Raw genomic sequence first — 26,315 nt, 5'->3', positions numbered from 1 at the left:
CTGACCATGTTTCTTTTCATCTTGCCAAGCCTTCAACAAGCTCCTGCAAAACCCCTATGTGTCTTGAGACCAAGTGGATAAATCCTGAGGCAGTGAAAAAACCCTGTGATCCTTTGTGCCATGTTTTGATGCTCCTCCTGGTTATATTCTTCTTTTCTAGGAAAACATCCCCCACTTTAAGATGGAGAAACCATAATTGCTTTAAAACAGCAAAGAATGCTGGAGTAACTATTCTAGACTTCGCAACACTGGTGGGAATACAGCCCTCAGTGAATACAGCTTCAAACAGCACCCTATGGCCCTCTTCCTCTTTCAGCTCTCTAAAATAAGGCTTAAGAGAAAATCTGCCAAGACACAAGAATAAGGCCACCTGCGCTGCTAAGTGAACTAAAGGAAGCAACAATAACCCACGAGCAAAAGCACAAATATAAAGGTTCTTAAAGCTTCACCACAACACCAAGTGAGCCAGGAATGGTCCTCAAGGACTTAACACCCCATAATGCGTCCTCTTGTCCCTGGGAACGAAAGCATCTCTGAGCTAACCCGCTCCCCCCCCCCATAACAATACTGTGGCTTCCAGAGGGCCTGACAGAAGAACTTGGAGAGTAATTGTATAACTATTTTGCTCACCAAATTCAGTGCTCTGGCTGGCTGAGGTGAAGGAATTACCAAAGGTATGGCAACAAAGGTAGGACAGCTTCAGGGTTTCTGGAACATGGTATTATCATAGAATCACAGATTGGTTTGTATTGGAAAGGACCTTAAAGCTCATCCAGTCCCAACCCCCAGCCCCGGGCAGGGACACCTTCCACTAGAGCAGGTTGCTCCAAGCCCCTGTGTCCAACCTGGCCTTGAACACTGCCAGGGATGGGGCAGCCACAGCTTCTCTGGGAAAAGTCTGTGCCAGCGCCTCAGCACCCTCACAGGGAAGAGCTTCTGCCTCAGAGCTCATCTCAATCTCCCCTCTGGCAGGTTAAAGCCATTCCCCTTGGCCTGTCCCTACAGGCCCTTGTCCAAAGCCCCTCTCCAGGTTTCCTGGAGCCCCTTTAGGCCCTGGAGCTGCTCTAAGGTCTCCCCTTCAGGAGCCTTCTCTTCTCCAGGCTGCCCCAGCCCAGCTCTCTCAGCCTGGCTCCAGAGCAGAGCTGCTCCAGCCCTCGCAGCAGCTCCGGGGCCTCCTCTGGCCTCGCTCCAACAGCTCCACGTCCTGACCAGAGATGTGGATTATACCAGAGAATTAGTCAGACCCGGTGCCTGAGCTCAGTGCTGCCTCGTCACTGTACCAGAAATGACACCAGTTACATCAGCCCAGTTACAACCTACATGTAATTTAAGGACTCTCACCAGGAGAATCGATGCAGTGCTGTGCCGGGAGCAGAGCTGCGACGTGGGCACTGGGTTTCTGGTCACATCAGTAAAGGGATTCATATGCAAAAGTGATCTGAGTTTTCCTGTGCCATGCAGAACCATCAGCAGCTATCTTGAGCTCTTTGCCAACCCATCCTGCAACAGGCTCAATGGATATAACGCTACAGGAGCTGCACTGAGAGCAGCCAGCTTTCAAACCTCAGCAAACGTTAGCTACAAGAAAGTTTAATGCTTCACTGCCAGGTTAGTTAATGTTTGTGTAGTGCTTTTAAGATGCAAACACTACATGTGCTAAGCATTATCATCAAGCCTAAGGAGAGCAGACTTGGCTCTAGCAGAGATCCTAGAATTACATACACACAAATTAAAACATTTGGATCCTTTCCAGAGCAGATCATTCCGAATTTGTCTTTCTGCTTGTCAGTGCACAGCTACATGAATGTCTGCTTTCTGTAGGCATGTACAGAAATCCACACGTCCAAGTTCCAACCCTAAACCTAAATGAAGTCATATCAAAAGCCATTCCCGCCCGGCAGAAGATTATCCTTAAATCAGCAAAGAAAAGCAGCCTAACTTTTGTCATAGGATACCCGCAGAGCCTGGAAAGCCTCAACTTTATGGCCCACAAAGTTGTTCTGACCTCCACAGTGAGAAACTTCAGCGAAAGAAAAGCTCTAAAAGGTTTAACTAATACATTACATATAAATACTAAATGTTTATAGAAACATTTATGTATAGTAAGGTCTAAGATGAGGGTTCAGGCAAGAAGCAGAGGAGCTTACAAGCTTACACAAAAAGCACGGCAGCCTGATGGAAATCCATAACAAGGGTTTTCTTCAACACAATACCCCAGCCCAGGTCTTGTTCCTTGTACCTGAAAAAGCCTCTAAGCAGAGTTCCTGGAACAGAGTTTATTCTTTAATCTAAAGTTTATTTTCCCGTAGCACATCACTGAGTGCTCACATAAGCCGTTACAAAATTCCTGGGATTTCACATCTCTCTTTCTCTTAATGAAAAACAGCCCATCCAGAGATGCGAATGTTGTCCTTGTAACCATCATCTGTAAGTGTCCAGACCCTGGACTGTGGCTCCTGAGGCCCAGCAGTGGCACCCGGAGTGCTCGAGAGCATCCTGAGCACCACAGCCAGGCTGAGGCCGCTCATGCAGCAACACCTCATCGCTCTGGTGTCCCTGGGCATTTTCATACAATCACAGAATAGTTTGGGTTGGAAAGGACCTTAAAGCTCATCCAGTTCCAGCCCCCTGCCACAGGCAGGGGCACCTTCCACTAGAGCAGATTGCTCCAAGCCCCTGTGTCCAACCTGGCCTTGAACACTGCCAGGGATGGGGCAGCCACAGCTTCCCTGGGAAAAGTCTGTGCCAGCGCCTCAGCACCCTCACAGGGAAGAGCTTCTGCCTCAGAGCTCATCTCAGTCTCCCCTCTGGCAGGTTAAAGCCATTCCCCTTGGCCTGTCCCTACAGGCCCTTGTCCAAAGCCCCTCTCCAGGTTTCCTGGAGCCCCTTTAGGCACTGGAGCTGCTCTAAGGATTCCCCAGAGCCTTCTCTTTTCTGTGCAGGGAAAGGAAAACATCTGTGCAGTGAGTAAAACAATTTTGTGCACGGGAGTAAAACAATATTACCCTAAGGTACTGATAGAGAATGCAGAAAACATCAGGAGAGATGCACTGGTCAGGTGGAATAGGTTGATTTTGACATGAATGCAAGAGGGTAGGAGGGGACTGCAAGTTTCAGGGGTAAAGAGAAGAATCAGTAGTTTTGCTGCTTCATAGGACGGGAGAGCTGTCCTTCCCCCCCTCCCCTTCTCTTTTCATCAATAAAGCAGGACAGGAATGCCTCTAACAAGAGGTGCAGCATGGCCATCACTGCCCCACCAGAGCTGAGCTGAATCTTAACTGCAACCACAGCCTCGCTGGGAGAATTCCCACTGCGAGCAGCAGAGCTCAGAGCAACTCACTGCACAGAAGGGAGGCACGAAGAGAACACAGCATTTGCTGACTAATGCTGACCAGCGGGGGAAGCCAGGCAGCGGCCGGGATGAGCTGCAATCCCAGCTCCACTGCTGGAGGCCCTGGAGAGAGGCTGGGGCTGCAGGTAGGAACGTGGGACTGGGAGCAGGGACCAGACCCGGCGCCTGTACACCTCTGCACGCTGACAAGCTGCACACACCCTACAAAAACCTGGCACCTACAGCTCTCCAAACAGTGTGATCAAACCCACAACTAACCTTGGTCTGAGAGAACAACGGTCAGAGAGGGAACATAAGGAAATCCTGGAACACGTTTCAAAACACGAGCCAAGAGAAAATCCAGAATACAATAATGTGACCTTAAAGAAGAAACTTCTTCCCTGAGTCTGCCTTCATTTATCCACCTGCTCCAACAGGGAAGGACATTCATCAATTACCTCCCCGAAGCTTGACTTTTCCTACAGTCTTCTCAGATATTTTTAATGAGTATGGGAGATATATATATAGATCTATAGCTATAAAAAGGCGCTAGCTCTGCTGCAGCTTCTAATTATACCTTAAATAACAACAGCCCAGGAACAAAACTAAGGTTCAATTGCATCATAACACAGAAAACACAAGTGAGTTTTAAGTGAGCAGCGTGAAGGTGCACCCCGGGCACTCAAACACCAGCAGAAGCTGAGCAGTTTATTCCGAATATGAGGTCAAAATCCACCATGAGGGTTTATCTGTGCCGAGAGGACAAGAGGCTCCTGTGTGCAACTGCCCGATGGTTTTATGTCTTAATCTGGTCAGGGGAAGGATTATATTTCACATTAGAACACAGCAATATCTGCACATCCCCATGCCAGCTTCCAGCCTCTGGAATTCCACCGCTCAGGCCAGAGCCTGAGGATGGATGCCCTTGAGCAGCTCAGCCCAGATGAAGCAAAGCAGTGACTTGTATAGGTGACAGACTACCTGCCTCTTGCGCTCTCCCATCCTAAAGCAATGTAAAGACCTTATCCCTTCATGAGATACGCAACAGTGCAAGAACACGCACAGTCCTCTCCGAGCAGCTGGCAGGCTCCAACTTCTATTCCAATTTATCTCACCACAAATGTTTCACATCTTTGAATCCCAAGTTCATGATTCAAGCCTTTCCTACTGACAGAGGGAGCCATCCTTAACCTAATGAGAACAAGATGATATTCAAGTATTTGCAATCACAACACAAATAAGCAGTTGCTGAAGCCATAAAACACAGCTGCGAGAGGTACCGAGATATTAACACTCATTTCCCTGAAAAGGAGGGAAGGATGTGCTAAGAACAGAACAGCTTTTATACAGACATACACCCCACTACCCAAGACAGGCTTAATGGTCCGAGCATTCAAGTGCCTGTGATACAATTTAGGCAGAATTCTCTACAAATCAGCTTCGCTACAGACTTTTCAGTGCTTGAGAGGGGAAGAGCTGTGAAGTAAAATCTTCCCCACGCAGTAAGAATGCAGATATGGTGAAGTCTCTCTCCGACATGGATTCTCAACTGTCTAATAAGGGAATTAAAAAGTACCCATCACAGCTTTTCTCCTTTACTTCCAGAAGTAACTGAGGCAGAAGCTGGGGACTTGCTCTCCCCAAGAGCTCCCAATACTGGAGGGGGAAAGAAGGTGAACATACAGCTTCGGAATATTTGGCAAGACACGAGCGGGAAACAGAAGCATTTCAAGAATGATCACAAGCACTTTCAGCCCTAAGAAATCATCCTCCCAACAGCAGCATCCAAATCACGTGCTCGGTGCTTCCTGCAGAAGACAAACTCATGCTGTATGCATAAGCACGCTCCTCCACACAGAAAGGATATGCTACAAGTTTAAGGGGTGTTTTAAATTAGCCACATACACATGATTTAAGACTCACTCAAGAGGCTTTCCTAAAAGAACACAAACCACGGAGTTCATGACACCCTCAGAGCCGAGCAGCAGCTATTTGAAGCTCTCTGTGCAGCGCGACCACCCCAGGCTCAGAGCAGCACCGGGACGGGCTCACTGCTGGTTTAGATCTGCCTTGCTCTGTTGTTCTTATGCAACGGGGTTCCAAAGGGTCCCAGCCCCGAGGTCGGGAAGGAAGCCAACATCTGATCAAACAGTATATTAACCCCCCTCTCTCTTCCAAAGGCTTTTATTTCCAACACAGGCTCAAAGAAGTGTCTTTTGGTACACTCAGCTGTGCTGTTCTGCAGCACATGAGAAAGCTCTCACTGCTGCAAAGGAAGGACACTCAAAAACAAGCTAAAACCTGACAAGAATGTCATAAATGTACCAAAGTTGTTTCAATGACCAAGCAGCCTGAGAATGTAGACAGCAAGAATGCAAACCTGAGTTCAAACAGAGAGAATCTTGTGTACTCTGCTATATGGAATCCAGCATTGTGAGCCTTTCCCCAAGGTGCTGTTCCTTTCCCTTCAGGAGAAGGAAAATTAGTCCCAAGTCTGATGCAGAGGAGAACTGGAGAATGGAGTGAAAGAAGCTTAATCCGTGCTGGGAATTCTTAGGAGGTTTGGGCCTCGAGGAGGGGTTTGTTAAACTAAATTCACTGCTGCTGAACTCCAGCAGCCCGACACACTGTGAACTTCCCAACTCCACAGTCAGCTCTCGTTTGAAGAAGGGACATGGAGGAGATGCACATGCACAAACACCCACGTGGAAACTCAACTGCTATAAAGGGAGATGATGTTTTGTTACATCTTCCAAGAATTCCATCTCTCAGGACCAGTAATAGAAACCTTCACAACACCACTGAGCTCCCACTGATGCCCTCCTCCCGCTAACTCCCACATACAGAACACTGTGCTCTTTCTCAGCTACCAACTGCACCCAGACCCAGAGATTCCCAGGCAAAGGAAGGGGTAAATCATGGACTTCAGCTCAACACCCTCCAGGAAGTGCCACCTATGCAATGGCTTTATTAACTCCAATTTTGACAGCCAGCATCAAGATCTTTGCTTTGGTCTCCTAGGAATCAAAGAGATGTCTTTAGGTGTCTTTCTGCCCAAAGTTAGAGCACAGGTAACTGGCATCTGAGACCAGGAAGAGGACGGACTAGATGAATTTTTGGGTCTCCCAGAAGGATGCAAAAGAACTAGTTCTCTCCCAAACATCAGAGCAGTAACAGTAAATGGATTAAGAAGTGGACAGACTTTTAATAGAAGGACGTGTTATGAACTGGAACATATTTCAGCAACTGCAATAAGGAATTTCAGAGCTAGGTGATCTAATTTTAAGAAGCACACAACTTCAAAGCAATGAGATATGTTCTGTGATGAAGCAGCACGCACTTGGCTGGCTTCCCTCCTCCCTGCGAACAGCAACAAAGGAACACTGTTCTCCACCAGCAGACAGAAAATATGGCACCTATTTTCAGGGAGACACCTGTTAGGACTAGAAAAGCTCCTGCTGGGAACAGCGGAGGTGGCCACGGTCACCCAAGGAAGCTCAGAGCTTCACAAGGCCAAGGGAAGAGGACACCGCCATGACCGAGGCTCCCGAAACCATTGCCTGCTCGTTCTCAGTCAATGTAAATAGTTATACAGACAGCAGAGAGGCTCCGTGTTCACCAGGTCAGAGTTTCAAGAGAATCTTTAGCCCCGTTTTATACACAAAGTAGCACTTTTCCCTTATTTCTCTAAGGAAAAAGCTAAAATGCTGCAAAGCCCACTTGGGCTTCAGCCAAGAACGAGCTATACTTATTCTACTTCAAAAAGAAATCTCTGCAAGTAAGCTATGCCAATTATTCCTGCTAACAGACTGCCAAAGCCTTATCCTTGAAGAGCTGGGGCAATAGGCACACTAATAGGGTTACAACTGCAGCTTCAGACACAGAATACATACAGGCAGTGTATCGTCTGTTTAAAAGTGCAATAGACTTCCTAGTCCCCAGTTTGGAGGAAGAAAAGAAATGGGGTGGGAAATGAGGGCCATGGGAGCTAAAAAGCAGCAGTTACTGATGTGAGAAAACCCTTCCTGCTCCTCAGCGTCACCATCCAGACTGATACAAAGGGATCCAGACTTTGACCTTCATAAGGCAGCAAAAAACTCATGATTTATGTCCTCTGATATACACCCAGAACTTCCCAAAGAAAGCTGCAAGAAGTCTGGTCTATCTCATAAACCAAATCCTGGACAGCCTGGTAACTGCACGCAGCTTAGTTTATTAAGAACAAATTTATTTACAACCCCTTAATTCCATCTGAAGGCTTACTAAGCAAAGCTTCCAGGCTGTTTTCTTCTTACTGACAAGCTGCATCTTTAAAAGCTCTATGCTTTTGCCATAGCAAGTTATAAAAAGGCTGGTATTTTGCCTCACCACCCTCACAGGGAAGAACTTCTTTCTGAGGATCTCTCGGACAAAGGCTTCAGACCTGCATGCAAAATGGTGTTAGAAAACAAACTCACACAGACCCAGATGCTGCGCTGGCTCAGGGAGTTTGGGGTACACACAACATGATTTCATATTTAGATTCCCAAAACATGCTTGCTTTTATCCATTAACCCACACCTCACTTCCTTGCTCTTCTGAAAACCTACTTGAATGAAATTATATTCTGATTCTACCAAAAAAGAGGCTTCACATTTCCTCCTCATAGCCAATGAAGTTAATCATGTCTGTAACTAAGGGAAGCAGAGCAAGGGGCCCAAAAGCAAACTGCTGGGATATAAGATAGACTTCTTAAAGAAGTTCCTTGTGCCCCACGCACACATCATGTATATCACACACTCCAAAATGCTTCGACATCTTTCAAGGCTTTCACAACTCACTATAAAGTCATACAAATCATTCACAATTCCCTATGGTTTAAAACACACAAACTGCTAAAAAAGGAACATACATCAACACGTGAGAGAGAAAACAAGACTGGTTTCACCTTAAACAAGCTGATTTAGCTCCTGCTTGGTGAACCTACCAGCAGTCACAGCTATTTCTGTGACTTGGGGTTTTCACAGCCTATTTCTGATCCCAGTGCTACCTGCATTACCCTTCCCTGTGTCTGATCCCAGCGCTCCCTGCACTGTTCTTCAGCACGTCTCAGTTCTTTGTTAGCCTGTTTGCACATCTGTCTGTGGCCACAGTACTTCAATGCGTTAAGTTGCTAATGATTAAACACAATCCTGCAAGAGAGCCCAACACTTCCAATTCTTTATGAGCTACACAGAATGCAGTATTAATTTCATCTCATTTAGATACAGAAAGATCCATCATTTCATTCTGCCAGTGCAAGATGCTTTCCACTGTGTCGAGGCAGCGAGCAAGGAATCAAACTAATGAGTTCAGAGCCACATTTCTGGTTTTCAGAGACTGAAATTGCATAGACTGAAAGAATAAACTGCTGTCTTGAGCAATTAAGCAGCAGTTCCTATCCACAGAAGGATATTCTCCTTCAGTACCACCGATCTCAAATAACTCAGCTGCTCTTAGGAAAAATAAATCCCCTTTCTTGCCGGCACAGTGAATGACCGGAAGGCTCTTTCCCCGTCAAGGACAATGTGGGCTTGCACCAAGTAGACGTGGCAGGTTTGCCACTGCTACACGACTCCTCCCTGTTGTTAATGCAAATGGGAGTTCCTACATCACAACACTGGGAGCAAGGGGCTGGATGGGGAGGCAAGCTGGAAAAGATGACCCCAACTCCACCCCATCCGAGGAGAGGACAGGCCACCGCTCAGGGGAATCGCAGAATCCCAGCCTGGTTTGTGTTGGAAGGGACCTTAAAGCTCATCCAGCTCCACCCCCTGCCATGGGCAGGGACACCTTCCACTAGAGCAGGTTGCTCCAAGCCTTGTCACCACAGACACATTTTTTGGCTCTTCTCCCTCCCTAAAAAACCATGGTCCTATAAACTGTACCTCTGCAAACCAGTAACCCCGTTAAGTTTTACAGACTCAGGAAACCAACAGCAGCAGTTCTATGGGATTCATTTCCCTCCCAGATCTCTGGATCCCTCATGGACAGGGACCTCTATTGATGATCATCTACCAATGGTCCCCGCTGCCAGACCCAGCGGATACCCGGCTCTGTAGTCGACAGAGCAGGAGGAAAGGGAGATGCTCTTCTGCAAGATAATACAAAGTACAAGGTGGAAAGACTCCAGAAGAACAAGAACTAGTAAGAAAACACCATAAACTCAATTATTTCAGGTTAAGGGAGATGGTTACACCGTAAGTGTATGGTAAGGAAAAGGATCATTATCCTCCATTTCACCCCTATTTCCCAGAGCCAAATCAAACCACTCTCTTCGTACCACCCCCATCCCTCCAAAACTGGTTCATGTCACACATGCTGTTGGCTGCTCTGCCACAAATTTGTTTTTCTTGGATAGATTTTCCCCAGCCCTTTCACTCAGGTTCAGCCAAGACACACTGTCTACTTTAGGGCTGTCCAGAAGGACTAGATCCTGTTTATTTCATGCCAAGACACCAGGCATGCAACAGGGAAAAAAACTCTGTAGAGAAAAGCCAGTTCCCACCTTCTGAGCAAACTCCCCTGCAGCTGAAGTACCACAGTTTTGGAAGGATCTCAAGCTCAGCCTAATTTGATTTGCATCCTGTGTGAAGCCTGCAACAAATATCCAGCAATTCCATAATAAAGAGTTGGAAAGAGAGAAAAGAGAGATGAATAGGGGGCTGTTTCTTTAATTCGGATCCTTTGCAATCAAGTGTGTTATTTAATATCGGGCTCCGATTTGCAAGAATAGATTCTTCGAGAAGATGGGATATTTTTAGAAGATGTTGTGATTGGCAGCATTGAAACATCTCATCCAAGAGGCTGAGCTTCCACCACTACCCCAAACCTCCTCACTGTCTCACAAAATAATGAGATCAATCTCATCAGGAGAGTTTTTAATTGGAGATGTGGTTACTTAGGGATGGTTTTCTTCTTTTAGGGGAGAGGGAGGGAATGGAGCAGTCCCCAGGAGCTATGCTCTTCCATGTAAGTGAATACTAGAAGTTTCAAGTTTTATTCACAAACAAAAGCAAAGCACGTCACACGGGTTACTCAGAGAAGCTGTGGCTGCCCCATCCCTGGCAGTGTTCAAGGCCAGGTTGGACACAGGGGCTTGGAGCAACCTGCTCTAGTGGAAGGTGTCCCTGCCCGTGGCAGGGGTTGGAGCTGGATGAGATTTAAGCCCCCTTCCAACCCAAACCGGGCTGGGATTCTGTGATTCACGTGTCCAAGAAGCCAGGACAAGAACCAAATTAAAACCTCCCCCTGAGCTGTGGCCACTTTGAGTCAAGCAATCCCTGAGCAAAGGCAGCAAATGGAAATAGTTCTTAGTACTACGTCACCTTCCAGACCTTAGTACTTGATAAACTCCAAAAGGCTCACACAAAGCAAAGAGCAGAATACAGAGTTCTCAACCCTGAGCTCTCTAAACTCAGCTGCAAGCACTGCTGTCAGGCTGGCAGCAGAGTCAGCAGCCCAAGGGCTGAGGCACGCTCACACTACATTCAGGATCACAGGGAGTTGCATGGGGCTGAGCCCCAGCCTTTGCCGCTTTAGGACAAGGCTCTTCTCCTGACTCATGCCAACGTCACTTGCACATGTCAGAAGAAAGCATAAAAACACATGGTACATTTTCAACTGCATTCAACAACTTTGAAGCCAAGCATTTCCCAACAAAAGCCAACACAAAAGTAATTGTATCAGAAACAAAGAGCCATCCTTGCAAGTCGATTACTACACAGCCTCAAAGGGTCCATAGGGCCAAGTGCGCTCAACAGCCAAAGCATTACACATTGCAGTTCCCCAGACCTAGAGGATTCCCAGCTTTGGAATCAATAGGACAACTTTCTTTCATTAGCATAGCTGGAAGGAGCTGGGGAAGAAGCAGAACCATAACGCAGGTGTTGTACTGCAGCGCTGTCATCTCGCTCGAAGGGCAAGAAGTTCACAAGTGCTGGAGAGAGTGGGATGTTTTAACCTAAAAAACCAAGACAGACCTTGATACAAAGGGAAAACGTCCCCCAGAATTATCATACAATCTCTTGCAATAAATGCCAGGACTATAAAAGTGATCCTGGCCAGCACTAAGCTAACAGGCAACCACACTAATTAAAAAAGGAGTGTATCCAAGTGAGGGGTTTGCCTTTTTTCACATTCTCCAAGATTTCTGTGAAGCAAGACAACACTTTTCTGTTTGTCTCTCTGCCCTAATGCGTGTCAAAAACTGAGGGGAGGTACGATGGAGATGAGTAATCCCTGAGGAAGTCGGGCACCTGCTGTTCTTTGTGGCAGAGAGGAGGAGGAGGGGTGCTACCTATTTGCTCCGCTGCATTGTAAGAGCCGAGAGCATAAGCCACAGTTAAGTAGATAATCGCAAATTCTCAGAACCTCCTTTATATCACCAAGCATCAGCTCAATAAATAAAGCAAGATGCTTTTGGACAAGTACTCTCAGAAATGAAGAGAAACACAGGAGAGCTCCATTACTTCAATTAATACTCCCATGCATACCAGGTCAGCAGTCCTCAAGGGCAGCAAGGACAGGCGCACATCCCAGTATTCCTCATCTGAGCCAAATCCCCCCTCACTGGGCAACGAGCATCCAACTCCAGTCAATCTTCATAGGACCAGAGGGAGAAAAAACAGGAGGGTGGGGGAAGAGATGGCTTCAGTGGATATGTATTCTTGGAAATCTGGTTTTCCACCTCTCAAACTCAAAGGAAGGTGACAGAGTTTTCTCCCAGGCCTAATGAATTCAAGTGAAAACAAGTATTTTTCCAGAGCAGGAGGTTATTTTCTGTACTAGTCTGACCAGTTGAGAAATTCAAACACATCACAGAGGGAGAAAAAAATCCCCAAATCCTACTACAAAGCACCAAAAGGAGGAGGGGGAAGCTTCAATTCTATAAAAGCAAACATTTAAAGCAGCCATGTGCTCTGGATGCAGATGGTTGTTAACAAGCAGACAAGAACTAGATGAAAGCAAAAGCAATTTTGAGGAATGCCACAACATCAGAGCAAAATAAAGAGAGGATTCCTACGGCAGATTCACCCATGAACACTCAGCTACAGCCAGACTCTCCTCAGCAGGGACCTCTTCCTTACTGCTACGAGAGGCTGAAGAGTTTACCCCCCAAACACTGAAATCCTGCAGCCATTGCCTGCTCCAAGCATCACAATGACGCTGCTGGGAACTTACAACCAAAGACTTCATAGATAGGACAACAGGGAAAAAAACCCACATAGTTTTCCATGGATCTTATCCTCTCTTGGAGCTGCATCACTGAGCAATGTGGAGTTTTCAGACACATCTGTTTTAAGTTGTGGGAAGGATGGAAGGAAGAGGGAACAAAGAGGAAAGTGGGGGCAAGACAACCAGAGCTCCTGTGCACCCCAACCTCTGACCAACACACGGTCCAGAAGAAGCTCTGCTGGAGCAATTACCAAAGGAGATGGCAAACATGCAACTATCTGCCCATGAGGGAGAGGGAAAGAGCAAAGCGGAAAGAAATTCATATACATACTGGGCAAAAATTCATATGCACATAGAGAAATCAAGTCAACACAGTTGATGATTTTCACCAGTTCTTCATAAAGCCACCAAAAGGCTTAAGCAAGTCACTTCTTTCATTTCCCATAGAAGAGTGCCTTGTCCTAGCACACAAATTCAGTGCACAAGAAAACAGCACAAGAAAACAAGTCAAATAAGCAACTCGATTTGCAGAGTGGCTAATCCGATTAGGGCTTACCTGTACCCAGCCTGGCGAGGCATTTGGTTTCATGAGGTTAACACAACCAAAGCATGCCTGGAAACGGCAAAGCAAAGAGGGGGGGAGCTGGGAGATCTGTGCCATGACAACTAGGATGGGTTATGAAAGCTTTCTCTACTGTTTTGAAAATAAATACTACCTCAACAGCCAGCACAGAGGACAACTGGATGCAAAAATAACTAGAACTCCTTACGTTAAAGAGACTTGGGCGTAAAAACAAGAGGAGAGGTGATGCAGGAGCAAGAGGAGGGGCACTAGGGCACAATGACAAGTCAGAGATGCACACAAAAGAGTGAACAAGCACAGAACTGCTGTAACTGGAGTCAGATGTCATTTCAGCCTCCAAGGAGGAATGCAAAGAACAGCTCATGCTCATAAGAAAGCAGCTGAAAAACACCCAACCAGCAAAGTTCCACACTTCATGAGCCGGGTTAAAAACCTAATACATGAGACAATGTCAATCAAAGCCTTCAGGTCAGATCTTTCTACAAGTATCGCTTATGAAAAGTAGGTTTAAATAACTAAGAGGTAAGTTGTTTTGGGCTTCTTGCCTGTTTCCAGAGGCAGGGAGAGGGGAACGGTGGTGGGGAATGAGCAAGGGCTGAATGTGGAAAGCTGTCTTCAGGCACGATATGAATCATCACACTGAAGAACTTTCTTTTACTGGCTGGCTACTACTCCAACAGATTGGTTTCATTTCAAACACTGAGGCTTTGACCAGGATGTGAACAACAAACCTTAGAGAAGTGATGGGTGACACTCAAGTGTGTAGATTATGATGAAAAAGACTTGAAAACTAATCAATTTAATCCACCTTGACATAGAAAAAGCGGTTAACGCCTTGAAGGACTTCCTAATGTGGTTGTTGCTTCAAATTGTTTTCTTCTGCCTCAGTATGAAGAGCATCTTCCCTTTGACTTTCAGAAATCTCTGCAAATGGCAGGAGAGAGACAGACAACGGGAGAAGAACTTTCTTGTTTTAGGCTGAGACAGTAAAAAGCCAACACCACCAAATGTTGCATACATGGAGCAGGAGCCCTGCAAGCGTTCTGCATTCAAAATGCAGATCCACAGAAGGCTAATTGTCTCTTTTTTTTTTCCAATAGCCAGCACTGGAATAGCAGAAGTCACATGGAAAAGGGATCCAATTCACACAAAAATAGGCAGATTTAGCGGCTGCAACTTTTATTCATGCTACTGTCCCAGCCTAGGAATAGGAATGGCTGCTCAACCGAAATAATCTCCCTGTGGCCCCTGGGATATGAGATTCCAGCAGAGAAAAGAGACACTAGGAACAAGAAGAGACATTACCTCTTCCCACCCATCAAACCACCCAGTTCAGAAACTGGGGCCACAGGAGTTCAATTTAGTCAGAAGCTGCCAAAGCCACACAAAGTCATAGAATCACAGAGTGGTTTAGGTTTATTTATGATAAAAAATAAAACCCAGAGCACTGGGTGTATTGGTGATTTGCTCTCTCTTCCTGCAATGCAATGTACCTTTACTCGGTATAACACAGTAAGAACCAACTTCCGCGGGCGTGCACAGCCCCCATGAGTGAAGCTGCTCGACCACTGCTGCACTCTAGAAGTGAAGCTCGCTCAGTGCCTGCAGGCACAGAGTGAACAGAGGAGAAGGAGCAGCAACGTTGCAGCATCCAGAGGTGCAGGAACGAACCGGGACTGCGTGCTGCTGCCTTCAGAGGTGTCCTCTCCAGAGTTAAACGGGCAGAAGGAACAGCAGACAAGGGCAGGGCAGAAGTGGCTGTCATTGCACCCAGCCTTTGCAATTATGACACATTAAAATGAGAAAGGGCCATGCACAGCCTATCAAGGAACCATCTGTAACCTCCGGGCAGCAGTCGGCTGTATCCAGAGGGCAATGACCATCATCAGGACCCACTCGCAGCAGCCTCCCGGTGACAAGCTGTCAGGGCAAGGATAGAAGCTCAGAAGACTTACTACCAAACTTAACAGAAAGATTAAATACCTGACTTGATAACAGGAAACCACAGACAAGATACACGAAAGTGAGCCATTCGTGCAGTGATTTAAGGAATTCCTTGCTGGGTTTCTACAAGGGATTTAATTGCAAAGTCAACTAAACCACAGGGCCTTTCGCTGCCCTCCACCGCCTCTGTTCTCCTAACTGGGTGGCAATACAAGGCTACATGCACGGTTGCTGACCCACAACTCACACACACTTAACTACGTGCACACAAACACCCTTCTCTCAACCCGGGTTCTACCAGAAACCATTTTTTGCTGATTTCTGCCTATTGCATCTACATAAAAACCCTTTTGCTTCTTACTCAAGAGTGGATTAGATTTGGTAATGCAGTGTAACGTCACCACCCTGCAACAGTGAAAGCTCAATACTGGTCATTAAGTAGGAACCACCAGGGAATTCACTGAATGCAGATTGCCTGTGAAGCCATGAGCTGCTCTGCTATCAAGGCTTCTACATGGAGACATCCAATTTTTAACTCAACTAAGCTTACAGAGACCCCCATGAACACGAACAGGGTAACAGCTCCAAACACTTCACTGAGTAGCATAGAGAAAGATGAGCTCCATCTGCACACGGGCTGGGATGAAAAGTACTTCTGAGATCAAATATATTTTACCTGCTCCTGGAGAATGAGTGACAGCAGGATAATTCCAAAGCTTTACCTGTAATATCAGACAGGAAACACTTCATGGCTAACACTCCCAAGATGACTGAAGTTCTCTGGCCAAGGCAAGTTCAAGCCACAGCCGGCTGCTCGCTCTGGACGACGCATCAACTCACCTCCCTCTACCAGGCACTAATTTTTCTGCTCCAAACAGAAAACACGATTAGCCTGCCCTCCAATTCACATTGCCTCCCATTAATATTTTAAAGTCCTCCCTTACACAAATAAACCCCCTGCAACATTTCTTACAACATCCTTACGTGTTACTATGGAAACTGCTAAAATGTCACCAATAGGAAAGCCTAAAGCTCTGCTGCAGCAGGAGTAGCCTCATCCTCCTCATCCCCCTCTTTTGGTAACCTGATGACCAAATGGTGTGAGCCTAATACAAAAAAAAACCAAGTGACCGTTATAGGGGGGTGTATTTTATGGGGGTTTTTGCACTGCTTTAAGTTACTGAGTATTTTATGAAGCAAGCAGCCAACCCAAGTCCCTTTGCACAAATCCAGCCCACCAGGAGGCACTTAAAGAAGTGAAACAACACTCGAAACTATCTGACAACCTCAGTGCTGTACAGTGCTGCAAAGAGACACCTGAAACTGCAGCCAGATCTGTGTCAAAAACTACTTCTTTGTCCCACTCCCCTGGCTGTTCCACTACATACATGAGAGACAACCCAAATGATGTATTTTACACAGTAAGGATGCATGTATTTAACAGACGAATATAACCCTTATACAGACAAATATAACCCTGTAACAGATGCTATAACCCTTTAAAATGGGCTAAGTATCTTGGAGAATCAAACACTTCTGGAAAGAGCATGTTTAGGCTCATCCATAAGACAGCGTAATCTAAGCTGCTCCAGAAGCCGAAGCACCACGAGATGTGCCAGCCGCTCTCTGCCACCACTATCACAGGGAACATCTCGTTTTGCAGTTAAGACATCATGGTTGCACATGAGAACCAGGGAGAAAACAGCCATCTGCCAAGTGCTTCACCTTCACTACCCTGGCGGCTCACAACTAGCAGAAGAGCTTGAAACACATCACCAGGATGACCTCCCTGCTCGAGCACAACAACCAGCACGGATAACCACTGGAACAAGGTTGAGGCTGGCTTTGGGGAAGGGCAGGTTTAGAGTGTGGTGTCCCTGCTCATAGCAGGGGATTGGAACTAGATGATCCTAAGGTCCTTTCCAACCCTAACCTTAAAGCTCATCCAGTTCCAAGCCCCTGCCACGGGCAGGGACACCCTCCACTAGAGCAGGTTGCTCCAAGCCCCTGTGTCCAACCTGGCCTTGAACACTGCCAGGGATGGGGCAGCCACAGCTTCTCTGGGAAAAGTCTGTGCCAGCGCCTCAGCAGCCTCACAGGGAAGAGCTTCTGCCTCAGAGCTCATCTCAATCTCCCCTCTGGCAGGTTCAAGCCATTCCCCTTGTCCTGTCCCTACAGGCCCTTGTCCAAAGCCCCTCCCCAGGTTTCCTGGAGCCCCTTTAGGCACTGGAGCTGCTCTAAGGTCTCCCCTTCAGGAGCCTTCTCTTCTCCAGGCTGCCCCAGCCCAGCTCTCTCAGCCTGGCTCCAGAGCAGAGCTGCTCCAGCCCTTGGATTGTCTGTCTGTCCCCTTCTCTTCCACCAAAGCATGATCCCCCTCACTGCTGACGTGATGCAGTTTAATGAACAAGCATGTTCTACAAGGAAATCCCAGGCACCATCAGCAAATCCCGGTGTGCCCGTGCCAGGTACCCTTCCCATAAAGAGCTTGTTCAGTGCGAGGTCAACGCTGGAGCAGGCATTCCGGAAAGTAACCTCAGCACGGAGAAGGTCAGAGGGGTGGGGGAAGGAGCTGGGTGGTACCGAAGCAAACCATTGCCTTACAATGCAAGGACGAGTACAGCAGCAAGCCTGCAAATGCACAGGCATGAGGAGTGGATGTCAGAGACAACGCTGGGTGCAGCAGAGAACGGAACCGCCATCGCCAGCTCCCACCAGGCTCCAGAGACATGAAGGGCAAGTGCAACAGACTCAGCCACAATTCAGGTTTCTCCTGCCACTTCCCAGCTGAATTACTACTCAATACACAGGCCTTCACCTAGTTATATTCTTAAGTCCTTCCTCTCATTCAGAAATCCAGCAAATAAAACCTAAGTCAACTTTTTAAGCTCCCTCCTACCTGAAGTGCTTGAGCTGAGGCTGGCCCAGCAGAGCCTTCCAGCTCTCTAAGCCTTTGAAAGGAGACACTTGCAGAACTTTGCACCATATCCAGGGTGTGCCCAAAACATGCTCTGTGGAAAAATGTGTTGGGGTAGTGCCAGTTTAGGAAGGAAAACATTTTCCCCCAGCTGGATGCCTGGTGCAGTGCTGCTGCTGAACCCAACGGATCTGCCGGAGCAGAGAACAAAGGAGGGGGGGGTAAAATCCCATGTTACTGCAGAATGAAACCCAAAATCTTTCAGGAGGAAAAACACATCGTGCACTACACCTTTACAGGCTCTTGAAGAAGTCCATGTTTGCCATTGCCTCGGTTTTAATCGTAGCCATACAGTCATTTTTTGTCCTGTGTCAGTAACTAACAAGACTAAAAACGCGGCTCTGAGCTGGAGCTGTCTACAGATGCTCATGGAGCACCTCACAAGTCTTCTCCCCATCCCCTACAGGTGTATTAGACTCCACTGGTAGAGACCAGCTCCAAACAGGGCCCCTTTTTCCTGCTCAAACTCCAGTTCCACACCAGACCGTAGGGGAGCAGGCAAGTCACCACACTGGGTTTTAAATGCCACTTCACGTTCATAAACTTCACACACCCTTTTTTCTGCTGCTTCAGATGCTGTGACAGGCTTTTTCCAATGAAAAGTAAAGTAAATGTTTATGCAACCCTACCCAAAGTGTCACCCACAAGTCTTAAAATCCCTCAGCTAGAGTCCATTCTTACTCGCTGCCCCGGTGGGTACAGGCTATAGAGACAAAGAGCAGTTTATTGCACCAAATCACTTCCAGCCCTCTGCATTATCTTCCATACACCAGCCCAAGAAACAGGCAGAGGAGATCCAGCCCCGAACAGAACAACCCAAAACTCTGCAAGAGCACTAAAGGCATCTGCGAGAAAGAAGCAGAAAGATGCTTTGCCTGCGTTCAACACCCCACACACCAAATTCGTTGCTTTCCTGCACCCAACTCCACTGTCACTCCTCGCACACGGACCCAACACCAGGTGCTGGTTCCCTTCTGTTCCCCCTGAAACAACTGTGACTCCTGGAAAGAGAAATTTAAATCAGTGCATCAAACTCCCTCTAGGACGGAAGCCAACAACACTGCCTTAAGTTCTGAGCATGGCAGTACCTGCACCAACCTCCCCTCCCTACTCCAGCATGGTCTGTGTGAGGATCAAGGCTCAAATCAAAATCAGAAACCACTCACGAGACATCCACTGTACCCATAAAGGTGCACAATGACCAACATTTCTTGGCGAAATAACTGACTCGTTTTCCTTAAGATCTTTCTTAAGCAGTGTTCTCATTTGCCCTCTTTTCATAAAAGCAAGAGGGACTTGCAGAGTGTCCTACTTACTCTGGATACCTGATTAAGCATTTTTGAACAACAAGCTGCTCTCTGCTATTCTGCTTTCAAATGCAAAGCGAGAACATGCTCAGGATTTGCTCTCTTTCTCTCCTCCCAGCTGAAAGACGCTTGAGGGACATCTCTCTTGACTAACACTGCTGCTGAGCAGCACGTGGTTTACAAGCAGTTCAGGGAGGACACATGCAAGTTTTCATCAGTAGCTGAAAACCAGAAGGTTAAGCACCGTGCTGTCGTCGGGACCTACAAGCACAGCGAGAAGTCAACAACAAGAGAAACGCCTCAAAAAGCCAAGCAGGTAACTGAAAAAGCCAGAAAGGGTAGAGCCAAACTTTCAGGATTGCTCTGTATAAATCAGTTAGTGAAGCAGGAGAAGCTTCCTTAGTCCTCACAGCATGCGATTTGCGATCTGAACTACAGCTCCGTAAAGTCCCAGATTAGAGAAATGCTATTTAATAGCCCTTGAGATTAGTCTTCCTTATCATGCCCTTGCCTGAGAAACAGCATCAAGGGAGAAACATCAGAATTTCCAAACCCTATTTCTCAGTCAACTGATGCACCAACTGCAACTACCCCTCGAACAGCCACCAATCCAAGAGCCACATGCACCCCTCTCCACCACAGGACTCCGAAATCAGCGCTGACATAAGCACTTCTTTGCGAGAAATCTTCCTCCAAGTCCAGCAATTCCAAAATCCAGGCAGCACAATGTGACACAGCACAGGGAGGAGTCAACACAAGGGCTCCGAGGCTCTGAAATGATTCACTGCAATACCAAAGTGCAGAAGGCACTCGGATTTCCCACCAGTAAATGGGATAATTAAAGCATGTTTAAGCATCATGGCCATTGGCATCCCAACAACCACAACTGAACACTGCAGGTACCGTCTGACCCTTGTAAAAGGTGGTGTGAGAAGTCAGGCACTAGGAAGTCCAGTTCCCTCTTGCTTGATGTAACTGCCACCAAAACAGCAACTTTCCAGGTAAGAAACCTGAACTAGAAGATAAATTGCAATTAAATAACTTGTTTTCACTCCCTCTTCAGAAGTTTTTTGCATGGGACACAGACTGAGGTTGAGGATTGCAGGGACTAAATCACATACCACTCACCAGCTAATGACTACCCTGCTGCTCAACACAGGTAACTAATCAGCCAAAAATAATGGACAAATCCTGATGAAACTAGGCTACAGCCAAATGCAGGACAGGCAAAGAAACCTACCACTCTGGGAAAAGCAGCTACTATAAAGATACACATGCAACATTTCCTACTTATACATATTAGTACAGGGCCACAAAACACCAAGACTTTGGTTACTCACTAACCCATCACTTGGGCACACAGGCCAGAGCCCAGGCAGCGCTGGGAGCAATCCACATGTCCTGCTCCCGGCCATCCTTCACAAAGAGCAGCTCCTGCTCCTGCCACGCTGACAGCAGCAGCGGGGCCCTGCAAAGCAGCGCAGGTTTCACCGCTGCAGATGGCTGCTGCCTACAGTCACACCCAGGCAAAGCAGTTCAGTTCTCCACAGGGGAGGCTCCAACCTGCCTTCGTCACCACCAAGCAGAGGCAAAGCTTCCCTTGATCCTCACTCTGCCACCGCACATGCTCTGAAGCGACACGTAAGCAGATCTCTGCTGTGAAGCGAGGAGCTGTGTTATTCACCTGCGAGCAAAGGAAATGCAACACGATGGTCCTTGACCCAGGAATGCCTCATGAACCACCCTGCGTGCACACACTTCTGCCTTCCCCATGAGCTGCATGAGAACTAAGAGCACCTTGTTAAACCCAGCCCATAGCTGGCAGGGCTCCCCAGCCGAGGTGTAACGAATACCTCCCTGCTTTGTTTATGCAGTACCTGACAGCCTGGTTATGCACCTGAATGACAGCACCTTCCCGGGCAGCAGGTCTACCAAGGACCTGCCAAGCTCTGACAGATCCCTCACTCTACTGGAAAAACACAATTTCTCTGGGAGATGCTGCTCTATAGCCAAGATCCGGTGGGCCAGAACAGCACAAATGCTTCAAAATCTGACCTTGACCAGATACTGTTTTGAGAATGCCACCATGCCAGAAAAACTCAAAGGTCAGCTCTTATCTACATATGATGTAAACACATCTTTGTTTCTTCTGCATGTTTCTACTTGAATCCCAGAGGCCGTCAGTGACGTGGCTACTTACTGCAAGCAAGTGACAAGACACGCTTTTTGTGGCATAACCCTCACTAAGATCTAGAAGCAGCAAGCAGTTCCCTGGGGGAAGGCAGGGGCACCCAGGAGCAATACAGTGTCAAGGGACGGTGACTGAGGGATGACACAGAAGCTTTTACACTCATTAAGGTATTCCATCTCACTCCCAAAATGAAAACAATCGGGGTAAAAGCCTTCCTTCTAATAAGTGAATTCAAAAACCCAGCCACACTTGAGCAACCCTGCAAAAAGCCTTCCCTGTTCCACGCTCACATCAATGTCAAACAATGGTTCTGTACAATAAGCTGGCCCAAGGCAGCTTCCCAGTGGAAAAGTCAGCTCTTCCCTTTCCTGTTTCTTAGCACGACTTTGGAAAGAATGATATTTAGATGCACTCAGATGCTTGTCCCAGCTCTTCAGGCTGACTTCAGGAGTTGCACTAACAAGCACAAATGCACGTTCAGCCTCAACTTCAGCAACGCCAGAGCTCATGAGGCCCAATGTCAAAGCACTCGTGCCGGCAGGACAGTCAATGCTGGAAAGGGTAATCACTAAATACCCACAGGCATAAGCTTTAAACGAGGTTTGGTGGGCCTGGCCTAGATGCCAGCATGGATACACACCAGCTTCTGACCTTCCAGACAATAGAAGAATCGTGCTTTTTATTAGCTTTAAAAACTTTGGCTTTTAAAGAGTACTCGGGAGGCTGGGGAATGTAAAGGCATGACTAACACAAAGGGCAGGAAAGGCAGCAAAGAATTTCACGCATCACGTCTCTGAATACCACACTTCCTCCTGGGATTAAGATGAGTGGCAAAGAAATTTCACTTTGCTAGACAACACGTGAGTGTCTGAAACCCACAACATGGGAAACTTAAGATGAGTTTGGACAGAATCTGAATCAAATGTCTCCTCTAATAACTATGGCAATAGTTATAAATGCAATTTTACTACTAATCCCAACAGTAAGTTTGCGGACATTCTAAAATGGGACTAAAGTTACTAAAGTCTCTTTTCCAACAGCACAAGAACTCCTTTATGTCCAGCCAGCACGAATCACGTGCTCAGCTACTAGCTTCACACTGGGGGAAAGTTGAGCTCGTGCCACGTTTAAGACTTCACATACAGAAATCCACCCTATGTTGACATCCCAAAACATCGTGTAACATTTAGCTGGAATTTAATATTCAAGAGCTCTAACATCTGTTTATCAGCACTCGTCCATATGAGTGTGGGTTTGGAGGATGCTGAAGTTACCACATACCCACCCTGCTCACTTCCACCTACCTAGTTCGGTATAATTTGCGTGGTGCAGCACTCGACCAGCCTTTAACACTCCTTTGGACAAGAGGTACCAAAATACATCCAGTTATTTCTCCAGAGCTCTGAACAGACCCGAACAGCGCAGGTACCCCAGAGTCCTGGTGAGATTCCCAGACGTGACTGGAAAGCTGTCCACGTTCCAAACAGGACCCCTGTGACCACTGCAGGCAGCTTTTTGTCAACTGTAGCTAGACTTCACAGACTGAGGTTTAAATTCAATAGGTCCATCAGGGTGGAAGAGATCATCTACTGATGCAAGCAAGATTTTACACATACTACACATAGAATATGGCCTTTTAAGAGATTTGTGCAAAACACTGTCGTGCACTCCTAGGGAAAATTCTTGGGTTTGGAAGAACAATTTCCCTTCTTCCTTGACCTGTCTCAAGACCTTTTGCCTTGAGAAGGATCTTCCTCCTCCACACACAAACTAATACCTAATACTTATGCAAACAACATCTAGTTAACGACATAATTATGAGGCTGTTGTCATCATTTAATGCAACTCAAGACGAGAAGAAAATTCCCAACAATAATTTCCCACATTCAAGAGGAGAATACACTTCACACTTCCACTGGCACTTGGACCAAATCCTTCCAGAGGTTTTTTCCCAGACAGTTCATTTAACAACAAAACGTAACTCCCCAGTCATGACTATGGGGTCAGCTACAAGGATTCAGACTGGCCTTACTTTACCTAACTAGTTTACAACAAAGATTCCCATTGTAAAAAGGCTAACATTTCATTTCAGGTCCAAAACACCACAGAGAGAACTGTTTGCAGTATTTCCAGTTAGCATCTGCAGCACGTTTGCACCACTCCACGGCCAGGATTTCCAGGACTTGCTGCTCCACAAGAACACCAATAACTATGCATGAAGAATTCCATCTTCAACGTTGCACGTGCTGCCTCAACCAGGAAGCGTGCTGCAAATCACACCACTCTAGTTTTAACAATCACTTCTTTGAGTTAAGCCCATCAAAAATGAAGTGCTCCTACAAACCCCAGGTTTTCCATCTGCCACCTTTCGCCTCGCTCTCCCCCCACCAGAGGTAAGCAAGGCATGACTGCTACTTACAGTGGTACGTGGGGTTGTTCTGGGTCTGCTTTGGTCAGTTCCTCTTCTTCAACGTCAGACTCTCCTCCCGAGCTGCTGTCAGTGACATCCGAGTCAAACGCTTGCTCACTGGATCTCAAGTTGGCCATACCACTGGCCGTGAATCTCTCCAGTTCTTCCGATATCGAATCGCTCTTCAAGAAGCTGCTGAGGCCTTCAGCAGTAACTGTCTCACTCGCAGCTTTCCTCAAGGCTGCTTCTGCTTTTCTGGTCAACATCAGCTGGCTCCGATGCCTCAGGGGGTCCAAAGTTGGAAGCTTGCTCAGAGTTTTCTCCAAGAAGCCACCCAACTGCTGCTGGATGTGTCTCTCTACCTGCTTCGCCTGCACGACCTGCAAGCGCTTCTGCAGCCTGCGGGCACGGCTCTCAATGTCTGCCTGCCGCCGCAGCAATGCCCTCGTCCTCATCTCCGAGTCGAGAGCACTGTGGTGACCGGCCAACAGAGACGGTTTCTGCTCCTCCAACTTCATGCTCCCGAAGTCAGAGTGACCAGCAACACCAGGCAACCTAGTCTCTCCACCGCCACCCTCGAGCACCCACTGATGCTCCGTGGAATTAAGGGAAGATTTGTTTGCAGTGCTGTTATTGCTAAATGGAGTTGCGTGCTCTGCATCAAGGCTTCTATGTGGAAGAGTGCAATTGGTCAACCCGGTCTTCAAGTCCCCCAAATCAGAACCTCCTGCGTTATAGTCAACACCCTGGAGGGCAGCAGAAGGAGGAGCGCACTTCCCACCGTTCAAAGAACTAGAGTTTTCATGGTCTGAATTGGTACTTTTGGCCAATTTCTTGGCCAAGCCATTTACAGGCGCTTGCGGGAGAGGTGGCTGGCTATTAGTACTCATTGTTTTTAGATTCTCCAAAGTGAATTCCAACACTGGTTGCCTCCCCAACAGATCACTTGTTTTCAAGAAGGACTGAGATAAGAGAGAGTGAGATTTAAGGACTGTCTGCTTGTTGAAGACTCCTTGCAGCTTCAGAGGCTCTTTTGAAGAAACAGATGTTACATCCGAGCAGAGATAAGAGGCCACCAGCGGCTGCAGCTTGCCCAGCTCTTCCTTTGTAGGGTTGCTTCGGAAATCTAGACTGGGATCCTCCGGAGCAATGGCTTTCCTTTTGGTGCCGTTGGCAGCCAGGAGGATGTTGTTGGCGTTGCCGTTGCTCTCTACACTGCCAGGCGACAAGGTGGAGGACGGGGGAGCCAGCTTGAATCGGATGTGGTGAGCTTCAGCTGCTGCGTCAGTGAGAGCGGGCGCCATCGCAGCCATTCAGCACAGAGAGACGGGAAGTCCAGCCTCTCCCGGTGCCGAGGCCAGCTCCACTGCCTCCCACTGCCTCTCCCGAGGGCAGCCTACAAAAGGGAAGGAAAAGGAGAACCTTAGTTAGGCACTGCACTCACAGAAAATAAGACAAACAAGACTGACAACGGCAACAAGACTGAGACTCCACGCTCTTGGTAAAGCCATGCAAGCTCCACGTTCAGCACAGCATCCTCCCTCTGTGACCACCCTGTGCTCAGCAGAGCCACCCGGGCACCAGGCAGCTGAAAACAGAAGTACTAACCCATGAACTGGTCCTCGGGATCTCCCAGAGCTAGTGCCTGCCTCTAACTACTGTTCTCATCCTTCAGTCCACCCACCAAGCGCAGCAGCAGCCTCCAGGCCTTCATGAAAGGTCTGGCCCTGGTTATATCTGTTCCTCAATGCCAGCAGCCCACCAACTTCATCTCTAAAATCCTTGAGCTATGGCTATAAAACAGTTTTCAGTGCTTCTGGTGTATTAAAAATGAGAAACTAGAACTGTATCATGTAACAGAGACAGGGCTTGAGAGGAACAAATCTCCATATGCTTAAACTCCCAGTGACTAAAAAACCCCACTGCTTCCCCGAAAGCCTTGAACTTCAAGAAAGCAGTTTCCCCGGTGTACGTGAAACCTGCTTTCCCAGGAGTACATTTCGGAATAAGCCAGGTGATTTCCAACATTAGCAATTCCCATTTCTCTTTCAAGAGCATGGATAAAGATTAACCCCCACACACACCGTGACGGAGCAGTTCTATGCTCTGACTGTACTGGCAAGCCATGGCTTAACTCAACTCCATAAACAAGAGAAGCAACCAAAGACCTTTCATTCACCTACACTGCAACCATTTCCCACCCACCTTTTCCTGGTCATTTACTGGTAAAGAAAGTCGGTAAAAGACATGAAAAGACAGAGTCACTTTTTGTTTAACTGTGTTCACACAGCCCACAGCACAGGCTGCGCTACCAGTGCCACAGTCACTTTCCTTGCCTTTTGCTGCTGAAGTTATCCAGCACCTTCATAAGCTATTTCAA

General features: G+C 47.3%; 1 protein-coding gene across 3 annotated transcripts in view; it reads right to left on the bottom strand.

Moving 5' to 3' along the window:
* The window catches only part of KANSL1 (KAT8 regulatory NSL complex subunit 1), a 93,190-nt gene that overhangs the window by 49,794 nt on the left and 17,081 nt on the right, over nucleotides 1-26,315 (bottom strand). For all 3 annotated transcript variants that reach the window (XM_030508658.1, XM_030508657.1, XM_030508660.1), the window contains exon 2: nucleotides 23,945-25,331. In XM_030508658.1, the coding sequence (XP_030364518.1) occupies nucleotides 23,945-25,248 (1,304 nt within the window). In that variant the 5' untranslated portion in view covers nucleotides 25,249-25,331. The remainder of the gene's footprint in view (nucleotides 1-23,944; nucleotides 25,332-26,315) is intronic.

Source organism: Strigops habroptila, chromosome 19 (assembly GCF_004027225.2).
Source record: "Strigops habroptila isolate Jane chromosome 19, bStrHab1.2.pri, whole genome shotgun sequence".
Taxonomy (NCBI): Eukaryota; Metazoa; Chordata; class Aves; order Psittaciformes; family Psittacidae; genus Strigops; species Strigops habroptila.
This window is presented reverse-complemented; position numbering and strand designations above follow the sequence as displayed.